At 44.8% G+C, this 13,860-nt stretch overlaps 1 protein-coding gene across 15 annotated transcripts in view; it reads right to left on the reverse strand.

Annotated features, from left to right (window-relative positions):
• Positions 1-3,127: 3,127 nt before the first annotated feature.
• Positions 3,128-13,860, reverse strand: part of SEC31A (SEC31 homolog A, COPII component) — a 38,948-nt gene continuing 28,215 nt past the window's right edge. For 7 of the 15 annotated variants that reach the window (XM_085578171.1, XM_021549217.4, XM_085578170.1 and 4 more), the window contains 5 exons: positions 9,535-9,593; positions 7,398-7,670; positions 6,888-7,007; positions 4,742-4,813; positions 3,266-3,864 (listed from right to left, as the gene is read on the reverse strand). In XM_085578171.1, the coding sequence (XP_085434297.1) occupies positions 3,685-3,864; positions 4,742-4,813; positions 6,888-7,007; positions 7,398-7,670; positions 9,535-9,593 (704 nt within the window). In that variant the 3' untranslated portion in view covers positions 3,266-3,684. Of the gene's footprint in view, positions 3,865-4,741; positions 4,814-6,887; positions 7,008-7,397; positions 7,671-9,534; positions 9,594-11,030; positions 11,079-13,860 lie in introns of all 15 variants that reach the window. The other 8 variants (XM_021549214.4, XM_077782991.2, XM_021549211.4 and 5 more) reach the window with 3 other exon arrangements.

A 13,860-nucleotide genomic window follows, 5' to 3' on the forward strand; every position in this document is an offset into this window, starting at 1 on the left:
GTGTCCATACATCCATGCTGACTGGCCATTTGGCCAGTATCTGTTTAATCTGCAGGATCTCCAGAGGAAACATGGCAATGATCAACCCAGCACACAGCAAGTCAAGGCTGGGAGATTACCCGTTTAGGGCTGGACGTGCTGAAACTTTTCCTGGTATCAGTAGAGTATTTATTACATTCTTCAGTATTCTCTGGCAATGGCCTTGGCCCTTATTCAAGGCTGAGCAACTCTGCTCAAAACCTCAACAGGACACTCAGCATTCCCTGCAGGGGAGGTGCTGTCAGTTGGTGGCAGATGTTTGGCTGGATTCCTCTTCTGCTTTGAGCCCTGCCTGCCTCTAGACCTGCTGCTCTGCCTTTGCCATGGATGCCTCAGAACAATGAACACTTTGGGGTGTGGAGCCATGTGGGATGGCAGGTAGTGGGGAAGGGAGGCAGGGAAGGGCAATATCTGACTCAGGATCTCCTTTGTTTCCCCCTCTCAGGCGTAAAGGGGCTGGGCTAATGATCCAGCGGGGCTGGTGCTGCTGAAGCCAAGTACCAGCATGGTGGTGAAGGTGAGGGTGAAGCTGAGGGCAGCCTGCAGAGCTCTGGGCAGTGGTGCCATGCTCTGCGTGCTGGCTCTGCCATGCTTCCCAAAACATGCCCCCTCCCCTCCATAGCTTTTTGGGGAAACAATTCTGGCAGCAAGACCCCTGTCCCTTGTCTCTCATTAGCCCAAGTCAGCATAGCACATGCTTCCTTCTAGGCAGAGAAAACACAGTTACTGTGCAGTAAACGCACATTCCCAATCTTTATGTTTGGGAACTGCGTGATCCGGAAGGCGCGACACAAGAAAAATCTGATGTACGCTGTGCACAGGCTAGAAAGGCAGCAGCAATGAAAGGCAACCTCCAACATTCATGCCTAATGCCTAATGCTGACCTCGGACCTCTGCCAGCACAACCAAAGTGAATCCATTACAGAGCTTTACAAGCACAAAAAGGCTTTCACTCAAGCTTTAACTTGGATGTCCTGCCTGCAGCCAGGCCTCTCTGCAGCACTGCTGCTCTTACATCCCCACCTGTCTCCAGCAAATAGGACACAACTGCATTAACTCTGCCCCTTCCTGCTGGCCCTTTTGCTTGGAGGGTGGTCGCTGAAGCAGCAAGGTACCTCCTCATGCCAGCTGCCATCAGACAACACCTATGCTGCTCAGAATACATCCTTGAATTTCCTTCCATCACTTCATAGAATTCTGCAGCCTTGGGTGACTGCAAAGAGGAGCAGCTTGGGTTGTGTTACAAAGGTATAAATCCCTTCCCACTCAGTAAGATCAAAATTAGGCTATCTGGGGCCAAATTATTTTACCAGCATAACTTGGCAGGACTTCATTGCCTTGTGTAAATGAAGATGGCTCTTGCATTTATCTCATCAGATGAGTGGCTAATTGCTTGGCATTCCTTGAAGATATGAACAGACGGCAGCAGAACTGATAATTCATCTCAGCTGCTCTCAGGAGAGAAGTAGCAGATTTTTGCATCCACTCCTGTTATGCACTCGGGCAGTGCAGCTTTCCTGTCCTGAGCTCCTGGCAATGGCTGAGGTGGAAAACAGCTTTTGTTTCAGCAAGGAGAGGAGATTACTCCAATGCTGACAGTGTCCAGGCCATGGTGCAACATCAGGGTACTCTTAGGATACTATCACCTCAAAACCTCTCCTCATTTCTCTCTTATATGGTGGTCTCATTTTTGATCATTTCAATTTCCAGAGCAAACCTACACCTGGCCAGCCCATAGCACATTTGTTCTCATGCAACACTGCTCTCTAGCTCCAAACAACCTGATTCCCCTGTGCTCTTCACAAGGGGAACAAGCAAAATTTATTTAATTTCTTCCCATTAAATAAACTCTTCAGTCCTGTTCCTGGCATGTGTGCCTTGCTGAGTTCCTTCTCATTTGGCATCCTCTTTGACATGGATGCAAGTCTCATGAAAGTTCGTGTCATTAAGCATTCCTTAACTTTCACAAAGCAATCTTACACAGGGGTAGTCCTAGCTAATTACTCTCACATCCTGCTGCTCTTATTCCCAATTTATAAGCTTCTAATTTACAGCAGTGCTTTTGCCCACAACCTTGCACCTAGTGGAGGGCATGCCCTTCTGCCATCAACATCAGTCCCTCCCCAGCTGTCACTGCCAGAAACAGCCAACTTCCCAAAATATGAAACATCTGCCTGCCCTTCACAAGTGCCAGTGCATGCCACCACTCCTGCTCCATGTCAAGAACTCCCAAAAACTCAGGGAGAGCAGATGCAAGGCCAAATCCTGAATTCCTCTAGCATTACCTAAATTATAATTTATAAATAAAAACAACTTTATCAGGTTTTATTTTTATTAATTTATAAATAAAAATAAAAAATGAATTATCTGCATGTTTGGTCTTGAAGTACTGAGATTGCTTTTTCTTTTCCTTGCTGAGCAGTGCATCACAGAAAGCACAAGGCCAGCCCAGCACAGCTGCTTTTCACCCTATTGAGGGTTGTTTTTTTAAAATGTTTTTGTTTACCTTTGAATGTGTTCTTTCTTTTAAAACTTCTTTTCTACCTTGAATCAAGATACAAAGGTGCTGAAAACACTGCTGTAAGTACACTTACACAAGAATACTTGCAACACTGCTTAGAAGCCTATACCTAGATCAAAAAATCTACTCTGAGTGTTGTTTAAACTTCTGAAATAAGGTAACTTGAAGCTACTGAAGCCTTGTGTTCACCAATTTTAAAAACTTATGAAGTAAGAAAATGTTGGAAAGGAAATAAAACTGTTTTGCCTAACAAATCTGTTTGAATTCACAGAAGCCAGCAGTGATTGACATTGTTATTGAGATTATTTCTTGCAGTATGCACTGCCAAATCTACATTCCACAAGCATTGATATTTTAGGTTGTTTTCATGCAAAACTGCTTCTTTTGTTTCCCAAACCCAGACATTTCTTCCAACTGCTGATCTTTCTGTGTCCCACACAGACATTTTAGTGATAAAAAAGAGGAAAAACAAAAATATTCTCATGCCCAGGACAAACAGAAAGCAGCCCCACTGTATTCTAGTTCAAAATCCCTCCACTGCACTTCATAAAGACAAATTTTAACAAATTTACACTTATTGCAAATACCACATAAGCTTTTATTTTGCTCATTTGCCCCAGTGCACAATTAAGCTACTTAACATGTAAATTGCAATAACAGAACTGCAAGCAGCTTCATAAAATGAAAGACCAAATACACTTGTAACATGATCAGACTGTTTTTAATCTGGTGGATAAGGAACAGTGGGGTAGAAGGGAATAATCTGTTTTAGGGTCCAATACACAGCTTAGATTGTTGTTTCAACACATACATCTGTTATTAAAAGCCACTGTTTAGCAGTGTAACATGCACCTAAAAATTGACAACGTGGGACATCATCCATTAAATACACTATTTGTAGATGAGAATCGTTAGGGATGGGAAAAGGATTAATATAAGAAAAGCACCAGGGCTACACAGCCCTTCTAGAACCAGGTACTTTGCAGGGAGAGTGTAATGCCATTTGTCAGCTCTACTGCGCCATGCTGTGAGGACGAGCATTTGGTCCATTTCCCGCATGTCTGCCGTAGAAATGCACTTCTTTGGGAAAGCAACCACCAGGGCTCTGCAAGCCTGGGGCCACCTCACACCCCCAGCTTATTGGCCTGGGTGAGGACAACCTTGAGGACTGGCATGAAAGCAGAGGTCTCGCTGAAGTTGCTGGTGCTGACGATGTGTGTGTGGATGTTCAGTCCCTCCTGGTAGTTGCGGGTCTCGATGCTCTTCACAATGTTGTGCAAGCCACTAATGATGGTTGGAGAGAGCTGCAAGGAAGGCAGGCAAGGCAGGTCAGCACAAAGGAAAACTAGAAAAAAGACCCCCTAGAAAAAAAAACTTCTGAGTGTGGTGCTTGGCTCTTGGGAAGCTGTAGCACTTAGCTCCTTTATTTGGATAGCCATCTTCAGAGCTGCACCACACTGGAAACAGTCACTGGGAAGTCTAACAACAGACTTCAACCAGAATGGACCTTCTCTGCAGTATTGCTATGCCCTGCAAGCCTTCCCTGCCAGTCCCTGGATGCACTTCCCTGGGGTGGGAGACCTGCTGTGACACACTCCTGGCACCAAAAAAACCTACTGAGCTTTTTGCCTTGGGGTAAGGTTGGTTGCTCAGCAAACGTGGCCTGACAACAAGAGGATTACATCACTCTAATCTTAAGGTACTAAGACATTTAAGCACAGTCCTTTATTCTGGCACAGCCTCCTGGAAGGCTTTGGGAAAGTTACCACATCTTCAAAAGTACTTGCACATCTGCCTTCCAGTGAAGTCACTGAGCCTCCAAAATGGAAGTCCCCTGGGTTCTGTTTTGACCCCAGGCTGTGTGTCTCAGTTCCTGCCTAGAACAGAGAAATGCCTGCTGCAAGGGGCTCTGCTCTTTGGCTCAGCACAGCCTCTGCACAGCACCACTGAACTCATGACACAACCTGAAAACAACACTGTGAAGTTTGCACAGGCACGTGGGGCCAAGCACAGTAACTGATTGTTTTTGAAGAAATCCATGCAATCTTCCAATAAATGGATGTAGAGCAGACTTCCAAAGAAAAAATGAGCACCTGCTGCATACTGCAGAAGTGGTAGTGCACCAATGAAGTCATTGGCCATACGTGACTGAGAGGTGGGGGGAAGTGAAACAGAACTTACTGTCTGTTCCCTAAGTTTGTCATACAGAAACTCCAGGCGTTTATTTGCATCATCCAGTTTCCTCTTGGTTTGCTGCAAGACAAATAAATATATCAAAGGACAGCCATTTTTAGAATCCCAGACCAATCTGGTATCATTGCAAACAGATCCATGCAGCACATCAAATTCCTTTCTCAAGAACATTTCCCTAACACATCATTATTTGGAGTCTGTTCTGTATTCTTCTCCCCCGATTTTGCTAGGAAAGACCACATGACTGTAGTTCTCCACATGTAAACACTTCAGCTGTCTACAGAAAATAGGAAACAGTAGAGGTGCATCCCGAAAGCCAGTGGTCATTTGCAAACCCCACTGGCATAGCTGATAAGGAAAGTGATAGAATACTGAGTTGCAGTTTCCTATGGTTCACTGAAAAAGCATAGTGATAACTGGATAAAATTCTTACTCGAATGAAGCATCCAGCAACACTAGTGAGAGCTTAAGGGCACAAGCAGATTCTCTATTTCTAAGTGTGTACAACTCAGCCATCATTTATGGCAAATCCTGATTATATTTTTCCTCATGTGAATAGTAAAGCCAGCAGTTTTTCTAAGTTTTTAGTGTCAACAGAAAAACTAATAGCCTAACCCAATCTGTCCTTACAGACACTTTGTGCTTCCATGACTTATAAAGTCACTGATGTGCCTGGAATTATTTTGCCACCAAAGGCTCTTAAAATAACCCCAGTACATTTCACCTGGAGCTGCAGCTGCTGTAGAAATTAATTTTTATCCACTTTTTTTTTTTTAAACAACTTCTAAAATTGTAGATTTTATTCCAGAGTAATAAAACAGAAAGAAAGCATCAAGGTTACAATTGCAGGAGCACAAAAAAGCTGCTGGTCAACAGCAGTAGAAATGGCATCAGTGTACAAGAGTAATGGAATTTCCTCCTAAACCAGTCTGTGCATCAATCCTTCTTCACCTAGGATAACTGCCATTTTCCCTGGCAAGTGAAAACATTTCTCTGGATTAAATAACTGCCTGGAGAAAAAAAAGCCTGTGGGAATGCTCTAGCTCAAGGGTGAAGACCAACTGCTGACTGCTTGCTGTGCTAGAAATTAGGGAAAGCTGTTCAGATGGCATAAAGGAGAACACAGCACATGGATCTTGGGCCACATGCAGAAAACTCCTCAGCAGCAGCTACATCATCAAGGAACTGAGATGGCTAAGAAAAAAGTACCCCAAGAGGAGCAGTAAGAAGCCCCAGGTTCATTTGGACTGCCTAACTCTCAGATGCATGACCATAGAACACTTGTTTCAAAACCCATGAAAAGGTTCACATGCTATGTTTATTGTACAGATGATCAGCTAGGACAGAGAGGAATAAATTGTGTCTAGGAAACAGCAAGCCATCTCTCCAGCCAAAGCAATTCAGCAGAAGTGCAAACTGGGTGTTTAGGTCCTGTTCCCATTCTCCCCTTTAGAAAGAAACAGCTGAGCAGTGCCTGTATTTGCTGTGACAACAACTGATGTGTACAGTCAGGGTGGTGTCTCTTGTCTCTGTGGGCTGAAACACTTTCACTGCCTAAAAAAATCAGAGAGCCTTAACAAGAAGCAAGCAAAATGTGTTGGCAGAGCAGAAAAGCAACCCCCAGGTGCAGGTATGAGTGGAATGCTTTTTCCTTCTCTGTCTGCCTGGGGGAAAAGGGCACTTAGAGGAAGAAAAGGTCAAAGGGAATGCAGAATACACTATATATACATACAAACACACACACACACACACACACACACATGTATTCTACAGCCTTTAAATAAAGAATTTTGAGCAATTGTATGATACTGAACCAACAAGAGCACGAGTCTGTGCTGCTGACCAAGCAAATTCAGTGCACAAAGCCCTCTGCATGCCACCAGCACCACCTTTTAGTATGTGGCAGGCACGAGCTGAACAGTCAGCACCTGGGCTTTGTGGTGGCATGTTATTTACTGGCCATCGGAAATAAATGAGCAGCTTTGGGAGGGATAGCTCATTTACGAGGTACTGACTGCCATGGGAAATGTTTTTCCTATCCAGCTCCAGTGTTTGTGTTAAAGCTGTTAACCTTCCCTTTCCCAGGCAACTGTTGTTTCCCTTTGAAATGAGTTTGTTATCAGAAATCACCTACCGGATCAGAGGCAGACAGCAGGCACCTCTGGATGAGAGCTTCAAATGTAGTCTTCAGAATAAGGTGCTCCTCAGGGATGGGCTTCTTGGTGATCTTCTCTGTTGGCAGTGCCTGCACATGCTGAGCAACAGAGGACAGGTGAGGCTTTTCCAGGTCACTGTGCCCACATGTTGTTTTCAGCTAAACCGTGTGGCATTATTGCCTAGCTTGGCACAGCTCCTATTCATTCCCTGTGGGTGTGTGGAGGTGACTTTACCAGCACCTGCTGTTGCTCCCTCTGGGAAGCTGTGAAAGCTGCAGAAGGAAGCAGCTTGCTGGCCCATACTGACTATAGGATTAGTGCCATCTAGGTGGAGATTACAGCAGCAAAATGCCAGCACGGTGCAAAGCCAGTGCCTAGAAACTCCACAGTACACTTCGTGGCTACAAGAAAAGCCTGGACAGCAGGATCCTGCCTGGCAGGCTCTGCTGATGGACAAGCAAACCCATGCAGAGCTGGGGTTACCTTACCTGGATGGCGTTGCCGATCGGGGCCCCCGGGGCCCCCTCCGTGCTGGGTTTGGAAACAGTGGGTGGCATGGTGGATGGCCCCAGGGGCTGGGCAGCAGGCTGGAAGCCACCTTGCAGCACCATCTGCCCTGAAGGCAGGTGTGGAGGCTGGAAGCTGGGGGCATTGCTGGGTGGTGCTGGAGCCTGGGGCTGCTGCATCTGAGACTGCGGGTCCGCCAGCGGGTTCATGATGGGGGAGGTGATGGGGACCGGGGGCAGGAAGTTGTCAGGAACCTGGGGAAAAAAGCCAATTTATGTTGGTGTGGCTGCTGCAGGCATAGCACAACACCCAGCTCCTACAGACTTCCCAAACAGAATTGCACTCTGGCTGACCAAACCCATCCCTCTGGATGCACACTAAGTGCCTTGGTACAGCCCAGCCTGCCCCTGGCCACAAGAGCCGAGTGCAGCCACCTCGAATCAGAGCCACTCTCCCTCCAAACCACAGGTTTGACAGACCAGCACTATAAGCAGAGAAAACTAACCCACACCTACATCTATTCTTACTATTGGGTCATTATATTTAGACTTTTGTGTCTCATTTTCAAGGGTGTATTTTTGTCCATGCAGTACAGTACGTAGGTCACAGCCAGCAACATGCCCCAGTAAAGCTTCTGAAAGCCCTTCAAGCTTCTGGCACACAGGTCTGCACTAAGGCAGATTACCAGGGCATTTCAGATTCATCCTTGATCATCTGCCAGTCTTAACACAGGGGTGTTTTATAAATATTTGGTAGAGAGAAGAAACAACAAAATGAGCTACTGGCCTCTGCTACATAACATGCAGGAATCAAAACAGAAAGGGCTTCCATGGGAATGTGTACATTTCTTCTGGTGTGCATGGAAAAAAAAAAAGGAAGATTGCAGAACCCTGAATGAATGATGTTAGAATTGAGCTAGTGGTTTGAGATAGGAAAAAAAAATTCCCAATCCAGCAACAAAGTCAATTATAAAAAAAAATTAATCACAGCAATAAACTTTTGAGTGGTGAGTAAGTTTATACTTAGAAGGAAAACAGCTGAAAATTATGGCTTGAAATGCCAGATATTTCTTCTCTTTTATAACAGTCCATGTGGTGAGTCATTTCATAACATCCTAAACCACCCCTCAGACACTGGACAGAAGGGAAACAAACATAGAAACATGACTGACAGATCTGTTAAATACTGAAAAGGGAATGCAACAAACACATTCCTCATTTAGAAGGAGCCAACCCGCAAGCCTTGGCTATGGCAGAAATTCTGGCTGTGACACACACACAACAGAAGTAGCAAGAGCCCCATGTGCAGAAGGCTGCTTCTTGAGCTCTCTGCTCCAGCAGTTATTCTGACACAAAGAGCTCTCTACCCAGCCTCCAAAAGCTTCTTCACCTTGAACTGCAGAGACCAAAAGCCAAAGGGTAAAGAACACTTCTGTCTTTGCCTTCACCCAGACCTTATCTTGGCTGCTCTAATGTTTTGTTCTCCCCACACTTTACATGCTCCAGACTAATTCTTGCCTCCCAGGGTCAGAGTGGTAAATAACTGCTGTGGAGATTCTCCAGGCTACAGCAGCACCAGGGGATGAAAAGGCTTGCTCTGCTCTGTGCCAAGTGTTCCTAGTTATCCTGCCCTGCTGCAATTTAAATCCATTTTGCAAAACTACATTATCTCCATCATGGAAATTGTCTTGCTCTCAACAGATCTCTCAGGGTCAGACCCTTAATCAGGATAAATTGCTTTTGGCTCCAGCAATGTCAATAATCTGTAACAATTTGCACAGCCTCCTTATTTTGCCTAAGTATTATCTCCTGCAAAACTGCTGCTTTACTGCAGATGAAAACAGTTGGAAGTATTTGCTTCAAACCACAAACAATGTTGTTATTAACAACCACAACTTCAGCAAAACCCCACCATCTCTTTAGAGGCTAAGACATTTTGAGAGGGATAATGCATATTAGAGAGAGAGAAAGGCCATTTCTGCTCATGAGATGCAGCTTTTGTTTGTTGCTAACCCTTCTCTTCCCTTCTCCTGCCAACAAGTTTCCCAGCAGCAGCTTAAACTATTGTTTTTCAAGGGATGAGCACTCAGTTGTGTTGAGGTAGGACTTCCTAGAGTACCTTCTTCTTCTTGGCAGCTCTGTTGAGGGTGGGAGGGTCATTCCAGCCGTTCTGAGGCCCTGAGACAGAAAGAAAACAGAGACTGTTAAGTACCTGGGAAGAAGGCAGTGATGCTTTCTTAAACTCAGCTGATCCATGCCATGCTCTGCTGGCAGAGCCTGCCCTGACCTGCCTGTTCCTCTGCCCTTCCCTGAGGGCCAGAACATCTCCTGTGCCAGCCAGAGCCTCCCAACACCCCTGCCATCAGACCCTTTGGGCTCCACACCCACTGGGCAAAGTTCGGGATCTTGACCAACTGTTCCCAACCTAATAACCTAATAATTAACTTTGTCTTCTCTTGCAGGAAAAAAGAGCTTTGAGCAGACATGCCTTTGTAGAGGGCCTACCATGCCCCAAAAAGCTCTGCTGCATAGACGGTGTATGTGAAGAGAGCTTATCCACAACATCACGTGAAGTTCCCCAGCCACACCACACAAAACACCACACAAAAAGAAGAGGCATAAGAGGCCTTAAGCATTTCAGGCCAGGTTCACCCAGTCACCTTGGAAACACAAGAAAGCCATAAACCCAGCTTTCCCCTGACAGCTACAGCATGGTTTTGGGTGCTTTGCATCCCTGAATCAGAGCAGAGCTGCTTGAGCAAGGTGGAAAAATCTGGCTGTCTGTACCAGGGGTGATCTGTTTGCAACTGGAAGCACAGAGGGTCTGAGCAGATTCACTCCCAGTCTGGGGTGCTGCTCTGCACCAAACCTTCTGCTCTCCCAAGAAACCAAGCCCCCTGCAGCTGTGAGATTTGCACCCCAAAGCTCCCATCAGCATAGTAGGAAGAGCTGCCCATCTCCTCATGGAGAATGTGGAATTGGGCCCATGGCATTAGCACAGCTGCCCCAAATAACCAGGATTTATTGCACAAAGCCACAAAAAGCCAACAAAACCAAATCCCTGCTCAATGGATTTTTTCACCACAGTGTTTTTCACTCAGCAGATGATGAATTTACCTTAGACAGCACAAATTAATATTACTGCAGAATTTGCTCAATTTATCTGAAATTTCATTTGTTCCCAGGCTTTTGTCAAGCAAATTCCACATCCAGAGCATGTTAAAGGGGTAAATGAAAAACTATTCAAAACCCCTTTCACATTTGCTTTCTCTTTAACCAAAGGCAGTGCCATCTCCTGGCAGCCTCCTCTATACCTCCCTATCTAGAAAATCCCAGAGTACTTCAGATACAGGGAGTCTAACTGATAGGAATAGGATGTATTTCCTGGAATAATTTGTATTAAAAAGGAAAATATTTTAAAAATATTTGTTTCTGTGGTTAAAAACTCCAGATAAATTGTTATTGGTTTCAATTAAGGAATTAAATATCAATTTGATTAAAGTCTAATTGGCAAACAGCATCACACTTAATGTTCTGTAAAGAACATTTGCATAATTGATGTCCGTTCAATTAATTTCATGTAGTGGCTGTAATTATTTTCAGGTTAGGTGGTACCTAGTTCACCTGCGAAGGGAGAGGCCTGGTCTTGAGATGGTAGACTTTCTGCAGACAAAATGCAAAGATGACTAAAAAAAAAAAAAATTTCTTCAAAAATAATAAAGCAGTTGGCCTTTAATTTTTGACCAGCAATTTAGTTTCACAACATGCATCAGCAGAAAAAAACACCTGACCAAATTGCAATGCCAGCCTGGAGACAAGTAATTTGTTCAAACCTCCCACGGAATTGCTTTTATCCACCTTCCCCCACAACTAAGCCTGTTGCTCTTTCCACGCAGTAAATCAGTGTTTTCAGTTGTTTGTAACAAATGTTGCAGCGTTCTGGCCTTTTTTCTTCTCTCTTCTGATGCTCTCATTTTTTGTTCCAGTGCAGCACACAGATCATTACTCTTAGCCACAATCTTCTCAATATCATTTTACCATTCCAGAAAGCTTTTCAAGAGCTGCTTGAAGTACCTGACTTTAAGATGGATTTCCCAAGTATTTTGTCAAACCAAGGCATGCTCTAAACTGCATGCAGCCCAACAACACGAGTATGTTCACACATCAGCTTTACACTCACATGAAGACACTGCTTGCTCAGACTGAGCAACAAACCCAAATAGCAAAATGTAGCCAGTAAAGCCCTCACCATTCCAAAGAGGAAAGGAGCACTGGGGAGGAGATAACTCCTTCCCTGGGGTTGGTCTGCTCATACTTGTGGTGAAAACCCTTCCCTTAGCTCAGGATTGGTCTACTGCATTTTCAAACAAGATTCAAGATGCTGAAAATTAGAACTACCTTGAAAGTACGTTCTAAGATCTAACACAAAACAAAGTGAAAGGGGTTGAATACAAAATTAAATGTGGGCTTTTCTTGCTCACAGAAGCTTCAAGCACAGCTTAACATACTGATGTTATGTGCCTTTGCAAAAACCAGAAAATATTTACGGAACTCTTCCTTTTTACAAGCATCTTTAAATCCAAGCCAGTTCAAAGATCAGGTGCTTGTGAAGAGTTCAGATTTGAGATTTTTTTTTTTCCTTCCTCCCTTATTCCTGCTTTTAAATGAGTCACAAATGCAAAGTGAAGCATGATGTTCCCAGATAAGATCATCACCACACACAAAAGCACACCACTTTGTTGCCAGGATCAGCATCACTGCACCAGAACTCTCAGAGTTACAGGTGAGATCTACTTCTGGCTGCAGATCTCAGTGGTTCTACAGGATCTCATGCCAAGGCATCCCCCACTAGGCAGTGCAGCTGCTCAGAAAATGTGGTGGTGGTTAAGCACATTAAGCATGTACACTGTCATTGCTGCACTTAGAAAACAAGGTTTTTTCATTCTTGTTTTCTGAAAGGTCTAATCTAAACACTGGAAGAGAACAGAGTGTGCTCTTCAGACACACTTCATCTTTTTTCCACAGTTCTCCAGCTGCAATCATCACTTGTGTGTAGGCATGAGCCATCCTGGGCTCAGCACCTCACCATGCCCTGCAGTCCACCCCTGCATTTCAGCCTAAGGCTGCAGAAATCAGAGAGGATGCCCGAGTTTGGTTCCTGAAGGTCTGACACTTTGTACTGGCTACCCTGCTCACAACAGCTGCTGAGAAAAACAGAAGCAAGCACTGATAGTTCTCAGAAAGTTTGGTTAAAAACCTAATACAAACAACTTTTAACTCTAAAAAGAGCTTCACCCACTCCCAGCATGCCATGTGGACTATGTCACGTCACTGCAAGAAACTCAGCAAGTGGCAGACCTGAGGTGCCTGCCAGTGATGCAAGTTAAGCAGTAAAATGGATAAGAAAGAACAATTTTCTTATTCCTTGCATTTATTTGGAGGTGCAGAAGCTATGCTGTCTGCATTATAATGTGCTGCTTGACATTCCAAGAACCCTATCCAACACCTCTCCCTCCATCCAATTTAATAATTCCTCTGGCTTAGAGATTCAAGTTTGACATGCCCTGTAACGTAGGGTCAGGAGAGATCACACTACAGCACCTCTGAATACAGAAAGGACACCAAATCTGGCTTCATGGTGGATGGAAAAGTTGCCATTTCTCCCCTTGCAACTCTGGCAGTCCTACACCAGTCCTATTTTTTGACATAGCAAAAGACCACTTTTCCCCCAAACACAAGGGGGTATGTGAGCTGCCAGCCTCAAGGACACCAGCAGGAGCACCTACTCATAGGATTCATGCTGCCAATGACAAAATGCCTTTTTTGCACTGCATCACCCCTAACAGACCCCCTAACAGAGAGGGAATGACAGTGGGCACATTAGGGTCTGTCAGTGAAACAAACATCCCCAAAACATCCCTCAAATCTTGCCCAGTATTCCCTGTACCCTCTGCTTCCCAGATCTGCTCCTTGACTCTGCAGCTGGGCCACCTGGAGGTGAAGGGTGTTCATGAGCAGGTTTAGAAAAGGACTGCTTGATTCTTCCTGCACTGTCTGACATGCAAAACTGCTGTTTCACAGGCTGCTAAGTGAAGGCACAGGTTTGTCATGGCAGGCAAGGTCACTGTCCCACAGCCGTGACACCCAGGCAGTCACAAGCAGCATGGAGCCCCACCTCAGCGAGTGCTCTCACCAAGCATGCTCCAACATGCTCCCAAGTGTCAGCCACACACACATGCTTTTAACTGACATTCAGGGAAGAGACATGTAAAAGCATTTCTAAATCATTTCTGATTATCTTTTAAGGCATTCATAACCTCAGTAAATCCCATCACAATAAGAGGTTAGGGAAAAAATAATAAAAGAGAGCTGATGCTATGGGAAATGCTGTTTAAATTAAATATGCTGCCAATCCAGGTTTAAAAGGCTGCTCAAGAATCAGGGA

This window comes from Lonchura striata, chromosome 4, assembly GCF_050655825.1.
Source record: "Lonchura striata isolate lonStrDom1 chromosome 4, ASM5065582v1, whole genome shotgun sequence".
Classification (NCBI taxonomy): domain Eukaryota; kingdom Metazoa; phylum Chordata; class Aves; order Passeriformes; family Estrildidae; genus Lonchura; species Lonchura striata.